This window comes from Cadophora gregata (assembly GCF_030347475.1).
Source record: "Cadophora gregata isolate MNR1 chromosome Unknown scaffold_2, whole genome shotgun sequence".
Lineage (NCBI taxonomy): Eukaryota > Fungi > Ascomycota > Leotiomycetes > Helotiales > Ploettnerulaceae > Cadophora > Cadophora gregata.
Window position 1 is genome coordinate 1466797 of NW_026695925.1, and position 17118 is coordinate 1483914.

At 48.4% G+C, this 17118-nt stretch overlaps 2 protein-coding genes across 2 annotated transcripts; both read left to right on the forward strand.

Annotated features, from left to right (window-relative positions):
- Positions 1–754: 754 nt before the first annotated feature.
- Positions 755–8204, forward strand: ONS95_007790 (uncharacterized protein). Its single transcript, XM_058501310.1, has 4 exons — positions 755–3747; positions 3801–4382; positions 4434–7270; positions 7343–8204. Exons 1-3 carry the CDS (start codon positions 1120–1122, stop codon positions 5316–5318), a joined length of 4095 nt encoding a protein of 1364 aa, XP_058362627.1. The 5' UTR covers positions 755–1119; the 3' UTR covers positions 5319–7270; positions 7343–8204.
- Positions 8205–8548: 344 nt separating this feature from the next.
- NIK1 (histidine kinase osmosensor) lies at positions 8549–17044 on the forward strand. Its single transcript, XM_058501311.1, has 7 exons — positions 8549–10230; positions 10285–10429; positions 10507–11607; positions 11666–11934; positions 12051–13304; positions 13354–13779; positions 13829–17044. The coding sequence occupies exons 1-7, from the start codon at positions 9520–9522 to the stop codon at positions 13853–13855; spliced, it is 3933 nt and encodes a 1310-aa protein (XP_058362628.1). The 5' UTR covers positions 8549–9519; the 3' UTR covers positions 13856–17044.
- Positions 17045–17118: the final 74 nt, after the last annotated feature.

The following is a 17118-nucleotide window of genomic DNA, read 5'->3' on the forward strand; positions in this document are numbered from 1 at the left end:
GAAAGTCTTCACACTTTTTTTGGTACCCAGCACGTTGAGATGTCCTGAAGATATATTAAAACGACCCAACGAGCTTCACAGTTCCTCAGATCCAAGTTGATATCATCTACAGAATTTTCATGACCAGTCTTATGCGCAAACTTGTGAGACACAAGCGAACCTCGAAGGTATGGACACGTGGAGAAATAGCGCCTAAGAAGACAAGGGGGCCAAAAGGCGGTCGCTCAAATCATCGACTGATCAAACCACAGACTTTTTCTCTCGGTTTGAATGAATGGTATCATTAAAATAGCACAAGGAAGTAAAATAAACCCCCTTCCGAACACTCCCGAAATGCAAGTTCGTTCATTTGGATGCACTTCCTCTTCGTCCTGTTCTCCTCCAAGGTTGAAGGAAGACAATGGCCTCGGCAAAATTTCGTAGACACTGGACTTGCTAGTAATGTGTGGTCAACCCAAGAGTCGGTTTCTTTGTGAAAGTAAATAACCTTCAACGTGCTGCTTGTCCACTGGAAGTGCCTGTGGTGCTTTTGGTAATGTAAACAAGGCTGTCCGATGCACAGCCGCCAAAACCAAAACAAAAGCATCTGACCGTTACGACTCATCTCTTGAATCACTATTGATTGGAAAGTAGTAATTCGAGTTGGAAATATGATCTCTCTGTGTTTTGAACATCTCAGTTCCGAGATATATAAGTATTCCTGGATGCCGGCGGCACGAGGCTCTGTCCGCATAAATCTGTGACGCACTACCACACGGGAGCCCCGCTACAAACCACCCCTGGCCTGGGATGAGGCTACGCTGCGCTAAGCTACGCACTCCACTGACCAGGAATGACCGCCTGTTGCAAGCTTGACCTGCTCTGCTAAGTCCTCTAGTACAGGATCCTAGATCGATCAAAATTGGCAGTCGATCATGAAATTGATTTCCCAGTAAAGAAAGAAGCTGCGCAAAAAAGCGTCTCTGACCTGCCAGTCCATCGCTCGGTGCTGCAGCCCAGGGAAGCAGGCATACCACAATACCTATCGCTCGTACCAATCTCCTCCGACTCCATCGCCACACCAAATAGTTGGCAGCGCGAAACCCCCTCCTTTCGAACTCCATCACTATCATCTGCGAGATGTCGTCCGCTTCGTCGCGGCCAAGGGCGAGTAGGCGTATGAACAGCATCCAAAACGAGAACCGCATGTCCCGCAACCCGTCCAGAATACGGGCGAAAGCAGTGAGCTACAACGATGCATATACATTTGCTTTGCGGGTTGCATATCTTCACTACCTGCTCCAACCAAGGGCAAAGAGGAAGCAATATGTCTCAGCACCCAAGCCAATCAAAGCACGGAAGACTGTTATGATTGGGGATCTGGTCCAAGAATTTTCTTTGATCAAGGATACGAAAAGTGCCAAATTTCCCCATGGCTTCATGTCACCACTCGAGAAACGAATACAAGGAGTTCTAGTCAATACCGAAAGGCTCCCGGGTTACAACGATGCAGCAGTCAAGAGAACTTTTGCCGAAGCTTATACAGCTTTCACGGAGGCAGGATTCCGAAGACGAATGGACAAGGAGCGGCGTGTAGAAGACCTAGTTCTGATCTTTTATTCTAATGCAACGAAGGCGTTACAAAAGGGCAAGGCCCCCGACGACGATTCATGGAAACCACTGGTCGACCGCCATGTTGCCCTGTTTGTGAGGTTGATCAGTAATACTTTGAAAGCCCACGGTAACGACAAGGACAAGCCGGAGCTCATGAGCCGATTGGCGACTTTAGAAAGCAAGCTGCTCACGAATGACCAGGATTTATACGTCGACACTGCGGATGGACCGGGTGGAGCTAGTATTGAGGTCATCGTACCACTCAGTCACGACGTGAAAGACATGCCAATGGTCCAGGTCGTGGCTAGAATATTCGGCCTAGCTCTTTCTCAAGTCCAGTCTGATATCGACTCTAACAAGAATCTCTGGACAGAGGAGGCTGCCCTTGCCGATCTCAAAGCATATCAACATTGCCTTAATGCCAATACTAAACGTACCCTACGGAGTGACGACTTTGATCTCGAGGATGCTTATCAAGCTTGGAAGCGAGCAGAAGGGCCAGACCTCTCTCACATGATGGCGGAAATCCTACAAGCGAGACCTGAGCTTGTAAAATTATCGTCAGGTTCAAATAAGCCTCTACCACCAGTGCGATCCTCGTCTTCATCACCGAATGACGAGCAAGCTTATTCGGAGTTGGCAAGATCTATCGCAAGCCCGGTCGAATCCAGTTCGTCCGCCTATGGATTCGATCAACCTGTCGATATGAGTTCATTGACCCTGGATGATGACCAACCTGGCCGATTGTTCCTCGAACAGTCCACTTATACGTTCATACCGCCAGACCCACGATCGTTCTACAGGTCAATTCTATCACATGCCATGACTTTTGATCAGTTGCATGCTCCCCAACCAATTGAAGGTCAGAGTGCGGCTCCACCACTTTCGAAAGCGACTCTGGAATTGCTCAATGAACTTTGCATTCGATGGCGAATCCCACAATTCTCAAGACTCGTCTTATTTCTAGATGTTGCGGCTCAGAAGTTCTTGGACCAGGAGATTGGACTTGAGGAGCTGGACGCCTCTTTCGAATTTGCCAAAAGCCCACCAGTTGAGAACAAACGTTCTAGTACATATGCGCCCGTTACCAGTCTTAGCAACATAGACCAAAGCCAATGGACAGTCCAAGACTTTGTCCTGTACCGCCAAATCTTGTCAACTTTGAATGACGGGCTACTTCGTGACCTCTACGATCTGCTTCAACACTGCTATGACTCTAAGCCGCCTTCTCCGGGTCCTGTCTTGCTTATACTAGAATGCCATATTCATAGCGACCCTTCATTCGACCTAGGCTCGGGCGAACTCGAGGCATACCAGGCACAGCTGGCAGAAGGTCTTCGCACCAAAGCTGCCTCTGTGTATCGGGGTTATCTGGAGGCCGAAGTGCCACAGAACCAAGAAGAGTGGCAATTTTTCCATGTTGTCCAGTTGGGGAAGTCCGTCGTAAAGCTCTGCGAGCGGATACAAAAACGGTACAGGAAAAATCCAGATATCATGGGCGTTAATCCCTTGACAATACTGGTTGAGACAATGTTTCCCAGCTTTGAGAATGATGCTGGAGACCTCATTCAGCGAATTCTTCAGGTGGCCCAGGCCAACAACTCCGAAGTCGATCTGCAAGATGGATTTGACCTCTACAAGGAGCTGATTGAGATTCGACGTATCCACCATAGTGCTCTTCCACAGCGCCCATTCGCATTCAATATTGAAGAACTTCTCGCAGATTTTGTGTGGCGCTGGATCCGGGTTTCTGATGGAAGAATGGTGGAGCTTGTTGATGAGGCCATCAAGCAAGACCAGTTCCAAGTCAGATCTGATCACCGTGATCGACCTGCCACTGATGACGAACGACACAGTGTATCGGTGATTGATATTTTCCGCATGTTCAATCAACTGGCAGATCAGATCTTCACCCTAGGTTGGGACGATGATGTTCAGTATGCTAAGTTTATGACCGCGTTATCCAAGTCGTTCGGCATGGGACTTGCAAGATACTGCGAAGTCTTGGAACAAAGGTTCACTAAAGAGATGGATCGGTTGTCACCTGCTCAGGAAGCTGCTGCTGCACAAACGAAGCAGGAAAAGTGGATGCAGCTGGCAAAAGATGCGTGGAACAATAAAGAGAAGATCGAGCCTTTTCAGTTTTATCCAGAGGTAAGTTAACATCTGTTTTAGTGCAATAACGACCTTCTAACATTCATCGACAGTCGTTTGTGAAGCTAAACAACATTGAGTATGCTATTCAGCAACTGGATGTGCTTGAGAAGACGATGAACGTTGATGCATGCGCCGATGTATTAGCCAAAGTCGCCCCTCCTAAAGACAAGCAACGACGGCCTTCGAAGTACGTTTTTACGATCAAAATCGTGGAGGCAGAGGAGCTTAAAGCGTGTGATCCAAATGGTACCAGTGATCCTTACGTTGTACTTGGCGACGAGTATCAGAAACGACTCGCTAAGACGAGAGTTGTGATGAGAAACCTGAATCCGCGTTGGGATGAGTCCGTTGATATTACGGTACAAGGTGCTCTCAACGTTATCGCTACAGTGTGGGATTGGGATACATTTGGCGATCATGACTTCGTGGGACGAACATCCCTCAAACTGGACCCAGTCCATTTTAGCGACTATATGCCGCGAGAGTACTGGCTGAATTTGGACACTCAAGGAAGGTTGCTTCTCCGAGTCAGCATGGAAGGAGAGAGGGATGATATACAGTTTTATTTTGGCAAAGCTTTCCGCCTGTTGAAAAGAACAGAGAGAGACATGACACGAAACATTACTGACAAGGTATGCGAACAAATTCTCTTCGGGTACTTCATTTGTGCTAATCGTGGCAAGCTTTCCCAATATATAAATGCCTCTCTTTCAACAGATGCGTTAAGGCACCTGTTATCTCGGGGAGGTATATCGGCTTCGGTAACGAGTCTATGGAAGAGCAGGCAGTCAATCATGCCAACTATTACGCCACTGGACGTCGAGAATGCCCTGAAGCCATTGTTTACTTATTTTGACGAGAATTTTGCCATCATGAAACAAACATTGACTGAGGCATCGATGGTCATGGTCATGACCCGCCTCTGGAAAGAAGTCCTCCTAGCTCTAGAAGGTCTCCTCGTCCCTCCACTCTCCGATAAACCATCGAGCCAACGTCCACTCACCCAACAAGAGATGGATATCGTCTTCAAGTGGCTCGAGCTCCTTTTCGAATTCTTCCATGCTAAAGACGAAGAAACGGGCGAAGTCATGGGTGTTCCAGCTGATGTTTTGAAGTCACCAAAATACCACGAGCTAGCTTCGCTAAACTTCTTCTACTTCGACACAACTGAGAACCTCATCCGTACTTCCGAGCGTATGACGACAGCATCTATACAGCGAGCCAACGTCCAGCGTAATCGTCTCTCAGCACCGCCTACATTGGGAGCTTCGTTTGGAGGTCTCATGGGGGCAACATCTATGAGGAGATCGAAGAGTATCATGCTTAGTCGAAACTTGGGTACGATGAAGAAGGCGAAAGAGGAGAAGAGAAAGGAAGCCCAAGCCGATCCAAGCGATGACATGATCTTGAGGATCCTGAGAATGAGACCCGAAGCCGCAAATTATCTTCGAGATCGGTCGAGGCAGAAGGAGCGTCTTGCAGCAGCGGCCGCCGCGGAGATGATTGTCAGGCAGAGTCTTGCAGCTGGCGGGCCAAGATTTGGCGCAAATAATCTTCCAAGGAGGTGAATTGATTCTGGAGTTTACACTTTGGCCTTGTTTATGGGGGTCCTGGAGGGCATTTCAATGGAGTTGGCAATGATCGGGATTGGTATGAGGTCGGCCAACTTGAGATGGGAGGAATAATATGATGATGATGGAGATGAGGTGCTTATTTGATACAGCACATGATAATGCTTGCTTTGCTCGCTCGCGGAACTGGCGTTGGAAGAGATACCATAGTGTTAATTTTGTATTTGAAAGTACTTTAGCAGCAACCAATGAAGGACATCTACTGAATAAATTTGTTTCTGTGACGAGATCCATTGACATGGTCCTTGCTTCTCAGACTAACATTATCATACTCCTTTCTCCTATGACTACCATACCCATCTCCAACAGCCATCAAGCCAGCCAAATGCAGTGGTCACGCATACACGCACCACTCAGGGTACTTGGCGTCGCGGCGGGAGAGAAAGGTGGTACGGGCCTGAATGTCGAGATGGCTCATTGGATAACATACATCGCTGCACTGAAGTGGGGGGTTGTATAGCACCGTACACCGTATGGAACTTGTCCATACAGATGTGGAGGGCTACTCATGTACGCACTTGTAAGGAAGATATTGTATCCTATCGAATGTGTATGGCTGCATGTGAGCGAGGCTGTAAGGATGCGAGCAACTGCCGGTGGGAATGGGAGGTCGTGCTCTTATGAGGGAGTAGTAGTACTTTGGAGTGTGAAACCAACACAGCAAACACGCAAACAATTCACAGAATGAATAAAGATCTGATAATCTCGAGATCGCGAGTAAACAAGCCAAGCGACAAGAACTGCATCTCGGTGTCGCCGACCGAAATTACTGGAGCATGTCTCCAAGCATGGGAAAATTTACGGCTTTGTTGCTCCTTGTGTTCCGAGTTTTGGAGAAAATTTGGACATTTTTGGAGACTTTTGGTGGAGTTCGTCTTGACAATTGCCACTGGCGCAACGTTGTAACCATTCCTCAGGACGACTGGGTCCAAAACAGGCGAATGTCTCCACTGGCACGAATCACGACTCGCTATCTTACTCGATGTGCTTGAAGTGCCCAGTATGAATGTTCCGCTAGCCGGTTTACCGAACGGAGATGGTTGTGTGATCGGCTGCTGAGTCCAAATGGTTGTGAAGAAAAGTGGAGAGTGGTACCTTATGTTTTTGATGCCTTTTTTGCACGAGGATAGGACGGGAATGCTGAGCTGTGCAGTGTTTGGTATGGCTGTGTGGCTTGATTGTCAGGAATGCTGAAACTGCGGTAGCTGAGACGAGCAGATTGACGATACTGTACTGGATATGAGGTCATGGGTAGGCAAGGAGGAGATGTGACTGTGGAATTCATCCCGTCGATGGGATAAAGTGTCTTTGAAAGGGGTTCATGTTGACGAGTTGAAGTCTGTTTGAAGTGGAGTGCTGACGGGGGTTGTTGATGATCTTTTGCCCTTCTCGTCAAGGTTTCGCCAGATACGGTGGGAAGATCGTTGGAGCCACAAAACGGGATCGGCTGATTCGCCTATCTGACTACGTTTCAGGTGTGTGGGTTTTTCGTGGTGATCCTTTTAGTTTTCGGATTTTTTTGGGAGACAGATACTTGGTGTTTGGGGGAAATAAACCCCTACCCTGTCTCTATCAGCACGAGCCTCAGTAAGGACAGCTATCCAATCACCTCATTGGAATAGGTCTATTTGTGGGGAAGAAACTCCTAGAACCACACCTCAGGGTATGGGTTTATTTCCCCCAAACACCAAGTAGACGCTGTCAGATGCTGCATATCGATCTCAACGTCGGCATATCTGGGATGAGAGGATAGGGACGAGAGAAGGGAGAGAGCGACAGGAGAAGATATGCGGTCAAATGACGATGAGGGACGGAGATCGGTTTAGGGGTTCAGAGCATCGTTTCGTGTTTGTTCATCGCAATCTTAGAATGGCGTGGCTTAGCTTCAGGTACCGTCCGTCACCAGCCCGTCGAGCCCGTCTTCAAGCGTGCAAGCCATCAAGCTAAATAATGCAATCTAGAGGGTTTAACATTCCTAAATGTTACCAAAAGAGGGGTCCTCTGGTCCAGCGTGATTTGTCGGGCATAATTTACATATGCCCAAAGGGCGTTGACGAGGTTGAACAACGAGGTTTTCTCCTCCAAAAACGAACTTTTCACAATCTCCCTGGTCCGGGGCGGCATTGTACCAGTAAGGATACTTGGGCAGCCAGGACCAGTTGGATAGGTTGGGTTTTGTGACGGTACCTAATGGTATGTTGACAACGATCCCAAGCAGTGGTTATGCATGGATGCGCATGCGCTCAGCTACTTTTGAAGCAAACGATGCAGAAGCAGCAGACACAGGATGAACCCGGGTTCTAGTTATCTGATTGTTGTAGGTTGATATTGGACACCGCATCAACTCCAATAATGATGAATGAAGCGACGCTGAAAATGCGATGAGATGAGATGAGATGAGATGAGATGAGATGAGATGAGATGAGATGACATGAGATGAGATGAGATGAGACGAGATGGAAATGATCCCTGCGGTCTCAACTGCTCTTCTGCATATCCAAAAACGCCACCTCGTCACTCATCTTGAAACATTATCCAGCTCCAGCTCCAGCTCCAGCTCCAGCACCCGCACCACCCCAGCTTGAACATCCGCACGCATTACATTACTGTACAGTATTCTGTCTGTACTGAGTTTGTCGCGTCCCCGTCTATGCCTCTGTACCTAGGTGCCTAAGGTAAATCTCAGAATCTTCTCCCGTGACCTTTGCACCCCTGTCTGCGAGACCCAACGGGCAGGTCCCATTGGGTACAGTAGGGGTCAGCGACTCAGCGCTGAAGCAACTCCCCGTTCCAGCCTATCAGCGCAGTGTTCGTGTCACTGGCATACTCTGCACTCTGCATACTTGTACGGAACATGTACTGCACTGACTGTCGAAAAGTCAGGGCTTACCCCTACCCCTTGTTCTGGTTCTGGTTCTGTTCTGTTCGCCCAGCAGTGCAGCACCCTCGACCCGCCCGCAACACCGGCGGCGGCTCGAGCCAGTCAGAACGCCTCCACTTGACAATACAGTATTGTACCTTTCGTACCTTAGTTATTATTGAGGGCTGTGCTGTGCTGTGCTGTGCAGTGCTGTGCTGTGCATTTGCTCTCTGTTGACTTGTCCGCCTCCGCGCTGCACTACTGCGCTTCACTGCGCACTGCGCTGCCCTCGAGGTCCTCCGGGTCCCTCTGCCTTGCCTCTTGCCTCTGCCTTTCGGCTTTATGCTTCCCCATTGGAAGTCGGGTTCCCACCTGCACACTCCACTCAACGCTCGCCCCTTGCCTGCATACGGTATCGTAAGCTCCAACAACTGGCCGTCTCTGCTGCGCTTCCCAAGCCTTCCCTGGCTCTTGGTCTTGGCCTTGATCTTGGTCCCTGTCCTTGTCCCTGACCCTGTCACCGTCACCAGTACTGTACTGTACTGTACTGTACTGTACTGTCCTCTGCTCTCTCACCTCGTGGACAGGCGGGATTGGGATTTGTGGCTCCCTACTACTATCGCTATCCAATCCTAGTTTCGTTCTGAATACGGATGCAGTCCAGTACTTACCGTGCAATTCAGTCTACACTATCACGTCCAACTGGTGTTCTGCACGGCCACGACCACGACCACGACCTTCTTTACCCTACCTCCCTTCCTTCAACGTACTTCACTTCATTTTCTATCAATAGCCTCAATACCACGGCTCCAGCACAAAGAAATCTGAGCCTCCCGTGTCCGCTCCCTTTCTCTGGAGATAGCTCGGCGGACATTTGGAACCCCTCCCCCTTTGTCCAAGCACGCCCCGACTGTAACTTCCACCTCAAGCGGCAACTCGGCCTCGCTTGCTAGGACTGCATTTTAAACCACCAGAAGAACCTTGACCACTTCTCGATACATCCCACCGAGCGGAAGTGAACTCGTCAAAAGACTCCTTTTTGGAGTTCCTCCCGCTCATTTACGCTCCCAGGCTCTCACTCCGTGTTTGCCACTGACTGCTCTGCGCTGTCTTCGAGTCCTCGATCTACCGCAGTCCTCCCAGGACATCTGAACGACTCTTACCTCGAATATCTAGCCTTCGTTATTCTGCTTTCCAGAACCAGCTTCATACTTAATGCCCGGATAATCAGCGACTACAACCATCTACCAAGGCAGCCCAGCTGCAGATAGTACCAATATGGCCGACGAATCGACTCTTGCAGCAACTTGCTCGTTGCTGCAGAGCCTCGCGACAAATGTCCCTCACACCGCGATTCAGGCCAGCCAAGCATTAAAACTTCCAGGAACTGAGACCTCATCCAAAGCTGCTCTTGAATACGAAATATCTGCTTTGGTTGCGAGGATACAGCACTTGGAGGCAAAGGCAAGCACGGTCAACAACCACACTCTGCCAGATACCCCAAACGAGACAGGTGCCCCATCTGCCTTTGCAGATGTCCTCACTGGCAATGGCTCGCGAGCAGCGAAGAGCTCTGCGATGAGACAGAACAACAATATGAACTCTTCGCTGACGGGCAGAGACAACGCTACTGGAGAACGACCCCAAAAGCTTCCTAAACTCAGCAATGACGAACTCATCGAAACTTTACAGCAGGAGATTGTCGACCAAGCTGAACAAATCAAGGAGGGAAAGTTGAAGCAGTCTGCCATTGAGGCTAGAATGGAGGAACAAGCACAGCATCAACAGCACCTCATAAACCAGTTCGAGGCCAAGCGTGTTGCGTCCCTCGAGCGTGAGCTCAAGAAACACCAGCAGGCAAATGAAGCATTCCAAAAAGCTCTGCGAGAAATTGGAGAAATCATTACTGCAGTAGCTCGTGGTGATCTGAGCAAGAAAGTTCAAATCCATTCCGTGGAAATGGACCCTGAAATCACAACATTCAAGAGGGTAAGTTCCATCATCAACCTACTCATGCTACTACTTTTACTAATTGGCAATTAGGTCATCAATACCATGATGGACCAACTGCAAATATTCTCCAGTGAAGTTTCTAGAGTCGCCAGAGAAGTCGGTACAGAAGGTATCCTTGGTGGTCAAGCACAAATATCTGGTGTGGATGGAACCTGGAAAGAGTTGACAGACAACGGTATGTTCCCAAAGCCTATGCAGCCTTTAAAAGTTCTGCGATGTTTACAATCGGAACGATTTGCTAATGTTTCGAAGTCAACGTCATGGCCCAGAACCTTACAGATCAAGTGCGAGAAATTGCTTCAGTAACCACTGCTGTAGCCCACGGAGACTTGACCCAGAAAATTGAAAGACCAGCCCAGGGAGAGATCTTACAGCTACAACAGACGATCAATACCATGGTGGATCAACTCAGAACCTTTGCAGCTGAAGTTACTCGTGTAGCAAGAGATGTAGGAACGGAAGGTATCCTCGGCGGACAGGCAGAGATTGAAGGAGTCAAGGGCATGTGGAATACATTGACTGTCAATGTCAACGCAATGGCCAACAATCTTACAACACAAGTCAGAGATATTGCTATGGTTACTACGGCTGTCGCAAAAGGAGACCTAACCCAGAAAGTCAAGGCTGAATGTAAGGGCGAAATCATGCAGCTGAAGGAGACCATCAACTCCATGGTGGACCAACTGCAGCAGTTTGCACGAGAAGTCACCAAAATTGCTAGAGAGGTCGGCACAGAAGGAAAACTTGGTGGACAAGCCACTGTACACGATGTCGAGGGTACCTGGAGAGACTTGACCGAAAATGTCAACGGAATGGCTATGAATCTAACGACACAAGTGCGAGAAATCGCAAAGGTTACAACGGCCGTAGCTAAGGGAGATTTGACAAAGAAGATTGGAGTCGAGGTACAAGGAGAAATCGCATCGTTGAAGGACACCATAAACACCATGGTTGATAGATTAGGCACATTTGCTTTTGAGGTCAGCAAAGTCGCTAGAGAGGTCGGAACAGACGGAACTCTTGGAGGTCAGGCCCAAGTCGACAATGTTGAAGGAAAATGGAAGGATTTGACGGAAAATGTTAACACCATGGCAAGCAATTTGACATCCCAGGTCAGAGGTATCTCAACAGTCACCCAAGCTATCGCAAACGGAGACATGAGCCAAAAGATCGAGGTTGAAGCTGCTGGAGAAATACTCGTTCTAAAGGAAACCATCAACAATATGGTAGACCGTTTGAGTATCTTCTCGAATGAAGTGCAACGTGTGGCAAAAGATGTGGGTGTTGATGGCAAGATGGGTGGCCAAGCCGATGTGGCTGGAATCGGAGGACGCTGGAAGGAAATCACAACTGGTATGCCTCACACTTCCACATTCATCAACTTCAACATAACTTCTGCTAATCTAACTAGATGTCAACACCATGGCCATGAACTTGACCGCGCAAGTCAGAGCTTTTGGCGACATTACGAACGCTGCAACTGATGGCGACTTTACAAAGCTGATCACTGTTGAGGCATCCGGAGAAATGGACGAGCTGAAGCGAAAAATCAACCAGATGGTCTTCAACTTGAGAGATTCCATTCAGCGAAATACTGCTGCCAGAGAAGCAGCCGAGTTCGCCAATAGAACTAAGTCCGAATTCCTTGCCAACATGTCTCACGAGATCCGAACACCCATGGTAAGCTAGTTCCGTTATAGTGTAATCATCGCTCTAGGGGGTCCCGAAATTCTGCATTTGTCCATTTTTACCGCTTCTATACTTCGCAGCTGAGAGAAATGCTAACGGCCTCATAGAACGGCATCATTGGAATGACCCAGCTCACGTTGGACACTGATCTCACCCAATACCAGCGTGAGATGTTGAACATCGTCCACAACTTGGCAAACAGTTTGTTGACGATTATCGATGACATTCTGGACTTGTCCAAGATCGAAGCTAACCGGATGGTTATGGAGGAAATTCCTTACACCCTTCGAGGAATCGTGTTCAACGCCTTGAAGACTTTGGCGGTTAAGGCAAACGAGAAGTTCTTGGATCTCACATACCGAGTGGACAGCTCAGTTCCCGACCATGTTGTGGGTGACTCGTTCCGTCTACGACAAGTTATTCTCAACCTGGTGGGTAACGCCATTAAGTTTACTGAGCACGGCGAGGTATCTTTGACAATTCGTAAAGCCGAGCAGGATCAGTGTGCGCCCAATGAGTACGCGATCGAGTTCTCGGTTTCTGACACCGGTATCGGCATTCAAGCAGATAAGCTTGACCTGATTTTCGATACATTCCAACAAGCTGACGGTTCCATGACGAGAAAGTTCGGTGGAACAGGTCTTGGACTCTCAATCTCAAAGAGGCTGGTTAACTTGATGAGAGGAGACGTCTGGGTGAAGAGTCAATATGGCAAGGGCAGCACGTTCTACTTCACTTGCACAGTCCGACTTGCGACATCCGATATCAGCTTTATCGAGAAGCAACTCAAGCCGTATCAAGCCCATAATGTCCTCTTTATTGATAAGGGACAGACTGGCCATGGCAGAGAAATCATCACCATGTTGAGACAGATTGGACTCATGCCTGTAGTCGTGAAGTCAGAGACACATATCAACTTGTCAGGCGGTGGATCGAAGGTTGCATCTGCCTTTGATGTTATTATCGTGGACTCAATCGAAACTGCCAGACGGTTGAGATCAATCGACGAATTCAAGTACATCCCCATTGTTCTCCTGGCACCTGTTGTCCACGTCAGTCTAAAGTCAGCATTGGATTTGGGCATCACTTCCTACATGACCACGCCATGCTTGACAATTGACCTTGGAAACGGAATGATCCCCGCACTGGAGAATAGGGCTGCTCCATCTCTAGCCGACAACACAAAGTCTTTCGAGATTCTTCTAGCTGAGGACAACATCGTTAACCAACGTTTGGCAGTCAAAATCTTGGAGAAGTATCATCATGTTGTTACCGTCGTCGGAAATGGCCAGGAAGCTCTCGATGCTATCAAGGAGAAGAGATACGATGTCATTCTCATGGATGTGCAGATGCCAATTATGGTAAGTTGAATCGAACTCGAAACCACTCGATGTACTAACTTCAGCTTAGGGTGGATTTGAGGCTACAGCCAAGATCCGTGAATATGAGCGAAGTCTTGGTACCCAAAGGACACCAATAATTGCACTTACTGCCCATGCTATGCTTGGTGACAGAGAGAAGTGTATTCAAGCCCAGATGGACGAATACTTGTCCAAGCCTCTCAAGCAGAATCATCTGATCCAGACCATCCTGAAGTGTGCAACGCTAGGTGGTGCGTTATTAGAAAAGGGCAGAGACGTTCGCACATCCCCAAAGGATGAGTCTCCAAAGGCCGGAGCATCAAACGGCACACTTGCGCCGCCACCAGCCCCAGGGAACTCTGCACTTCGACCACCCCTCGAGCCTCGTGCATACACAACTACTGGGCCGATCAATCATGGGAGCTTGGAGAGTCCTGCGATTGTGACTGCAGATGCAGAAGATCCGCTTGCCAGAGTAAGTCATTCTTGATCATGCCACTGATGTCCGTGCTAAGCTTAAACAGCTTCTCATGCGCGCACACAGCAGCTGAGCAAACCATTCGGCCTTGGACTTGTGTAGTCAGAAGTGTCCGAGAAGCCACGATGCTGGAGGAGCTTCGCTTCTTCAAGGCCACCGTCGCGAACCCTTCATACCCGTTATTTGACTTTTTTGCAACATCTGATGACTTCAAACGGCCATGGCGTTCAGGCAAATGGAGTTGAGAGGCACTGCACCACAAATAACGGGCACGCATCCTCTGGGGTTGGGAGACTATTGCCCTTTCTTTCTTTCTTTCTTTCTTTCTTTCTTTGCAATGCGTTGCAGCCCCCTTCTGTTTGGGATGGCATCTGGCTTGTCATTCCTCCGACGGTTTCCGAGGGATGGATGAACAATTCGTTGCCACGTGTTTCTTCCTTGAATTTCTACTATCATGGCCTGCGGGTGGGAACGGGAATGTCTGGGCTTTTACTTTTTGTTTTATAATCTTTTCTTCAACTGGTGGTTGGACTCAGCGCTTGTGAGGTTGGCATGGACTGGAGGAGATGAATAGGCTGACTCAGATGAAATGCATGAGAGATGGACTAGCGGAGTAGATAGTTCAGATGGAAGGATGGATGACGAGATAACATGGGTGGAAATTCAGACGCTTATGATAGCTATGTTTCTGTTTGTCTTACATGCTTGTCTAAGTGATTGTGTCCTATCTTGTGATGGTTGTTAATTTTATTAGCACTACAAGAATGATTTGAGTCCAGATATCATTGCCCACCAACCATGTCAAGGAACATACAGTACACCGCTACTGAACATGCCAGTTCTCATTCCTCCTGCAAATGCTGCGTCTTGTAAGTTCCCGTTTCCTGGAAACCGGGCTCGTGGCGGGCTTGTTGCATGCATACACATCGCGAAGAGTGAAGTGAAACGGGTACTGGTTCCTTACCAATCGCTGTCTAAACCTGGTAAACAAATGGGTTTCATGTGCCATTTTCGAACGCCCGGCAGAAAAGGGACCATGACTTGTCTGTTGGGTTGAGAAAGGAAGCTTCGCAGCGCTTAAACTAGTTCTCTGTTGCCAAACCATGTCACATCTGTTTTGGGAGTTGAATCCGCATTGGGAGATATTTGGACGTCTCAAAATAGGCTATGCTGTCTTTTCTCACCCTGTACATTGATGGATTCTCTGGCGCGCTCGAGACATTTTTTCGTTTCTCCCTTGATGTAGTGAACGATGCGTGTTGCAAGGATATAGATACGAGTTTCAGTGGCTGCTATGCTGTCATAAGAGATCCATCAGTCAAGATCAGATCCTGTGTGTTCTTAAAACTTATCTGCTCATACAATGTTGTTTATAAAAGTAAGATACTAAGATCTCACTTAGCCATTAAGAGTCACCTTAGAGCTGGGAATCGTACGATATATTTCTGTCGACTATGATGTAAAGAGAGTACTCGACTCTGGCCGTCCCTCTTCCAGGCCATGAGAGTGTTTGCCTTGTCCACAATTAACGTCTAAGGGGGCTTGCAAGTCGGTACAGATAACACGGATATCAGATCATACGTACATGTACTCTGTCATATTTAGACCGTTGCAAGTAAACAAATTATCTTGTCTCTGGATCATTTCCCAGCAGCTGCTCCTGCCTCGAACAAGTCCGATCAATACTTCACCTAATCGTCGATCTTCAACTACATCTCCACCACACGTTACACCGACCAGCCACATCATTTTGAACCCCTAATCTCCCTGTTCGTTGCATCGCTTTCTCTTGACTGTGTAACGCATGGTTGATCTTGTTGGGTGGCTGCTCTGCTAGCTCTCGGAACTTTTTGTGATTGCTCAGATTCTGTCCGGACCCTTGACTGCTCCGTGAGTCAGTTCTGGGTACTATTTACTTGTTTGTCTGTTTGTTGCCTGACTTTGACTGCCTTGGCTTGCATGTCAGTGTGATGGAAGGCACCGGGCGGTATGTAGGGGTGATGGGATTTCCATGGTGAGGAGGAGGGATCTCCGTGTGTCTTATGAGTGGTTGGTCGGATGGAGAATCCGACATACTGGATGGAGGTGAGGTGTCACTTGTGAGTACGCGCTTTGCTTTGCAACTGGCAAGAGCCAGAACTGCAGAACTGCAGAACTGTGCAGCAAGCACTGGGAGTGTAAACACACATCTAAGCTGCAAGCGATCAAGGTCGGTTTATGCCTGCTTGCATAAATTCATAAAAATACATCACAACTTTCCATACAATGTGAGTCGATACAAGTCCAGGGTCTCACTTATCAAAATCCAATCACGCTCGATCCATCAGGCACTTACGGGTCGTGCGACTCGTGTAACGCGATCTGATTTGACGATACGAGACGCGGTCAGGACGAGATGAGATATCCGATCGTGGTGGGTGCAGGTAGGGAATCTCAGGGTCCGGTCGATTTTTTTTTTCCTGCTGGCCTCTTGACCTTACCGCACTTTGTCTGGCTCTGGTCTGGTGTCGTTGGATGCTCAATGCTCGATGCTCGACAGGCGTTGTGTGGTCGGCTAGCCAATCGTCTTTGCTGGCTATTACGTGCAGGAAGATTGCCCTGCCCTGGCGGTCGCAGGAAGTCGGGCATTATTTTGTGCGTGTTTGGGATGTGACTATGGCTGCATGGAGGGGAAAAAGGGACGTACCTTTTTCTCTCGAGGATGGGTATGGGTTTGTTGTAGATTGTGCAAAATGTGTTGAGGACTTCTCGGGATTTGGGACCGAGCAAGTAAACTGAGGGCCCGATCTTCCCTCCGTGAAGTGCCGAAGAGGGCCTCGGGAAGGGTGGATGGCTTTCATGACCTCAGCATTTCAGGGTTTCTGATGTGGGACAGGGAAGGATGTGAAGGGGTTGTGGTCCCTTAATATCATAGGGCTTTGCGCAGCTGCGAATGGCATCTCTTAGACAGGGTAGATACATGTTGTGAGGCTTGATCGCTTCTTGTTGAGAACAAACATGGTATGCGAGCCGACGGATGAAGACTTGTTTCTTTATTAAACTTTCGAGTATTTGAAAAGGACTGTATGGAATGTATCGCTTGAAACATTTCGTGTTCGATTTTGGTGATTCTTGCACTGTCTGTTTTGTTGCTGTGGTTCCCTGTAGCATCTTCAGGTGGTCTGGGTGCTGATGGCCTGCTTTCGGATTAGGAGTTTGGTGGTCTCTATTTGTGACATTGGACTTTCGATTGGATATTTAGTCAAAGTGGCATTGTTTCCACCAGTCACTGATACCCAGGATGCATTGACCTGGCCTCGATCCCGCAATGACGTCTGGGAAAGCATATTTTGATAT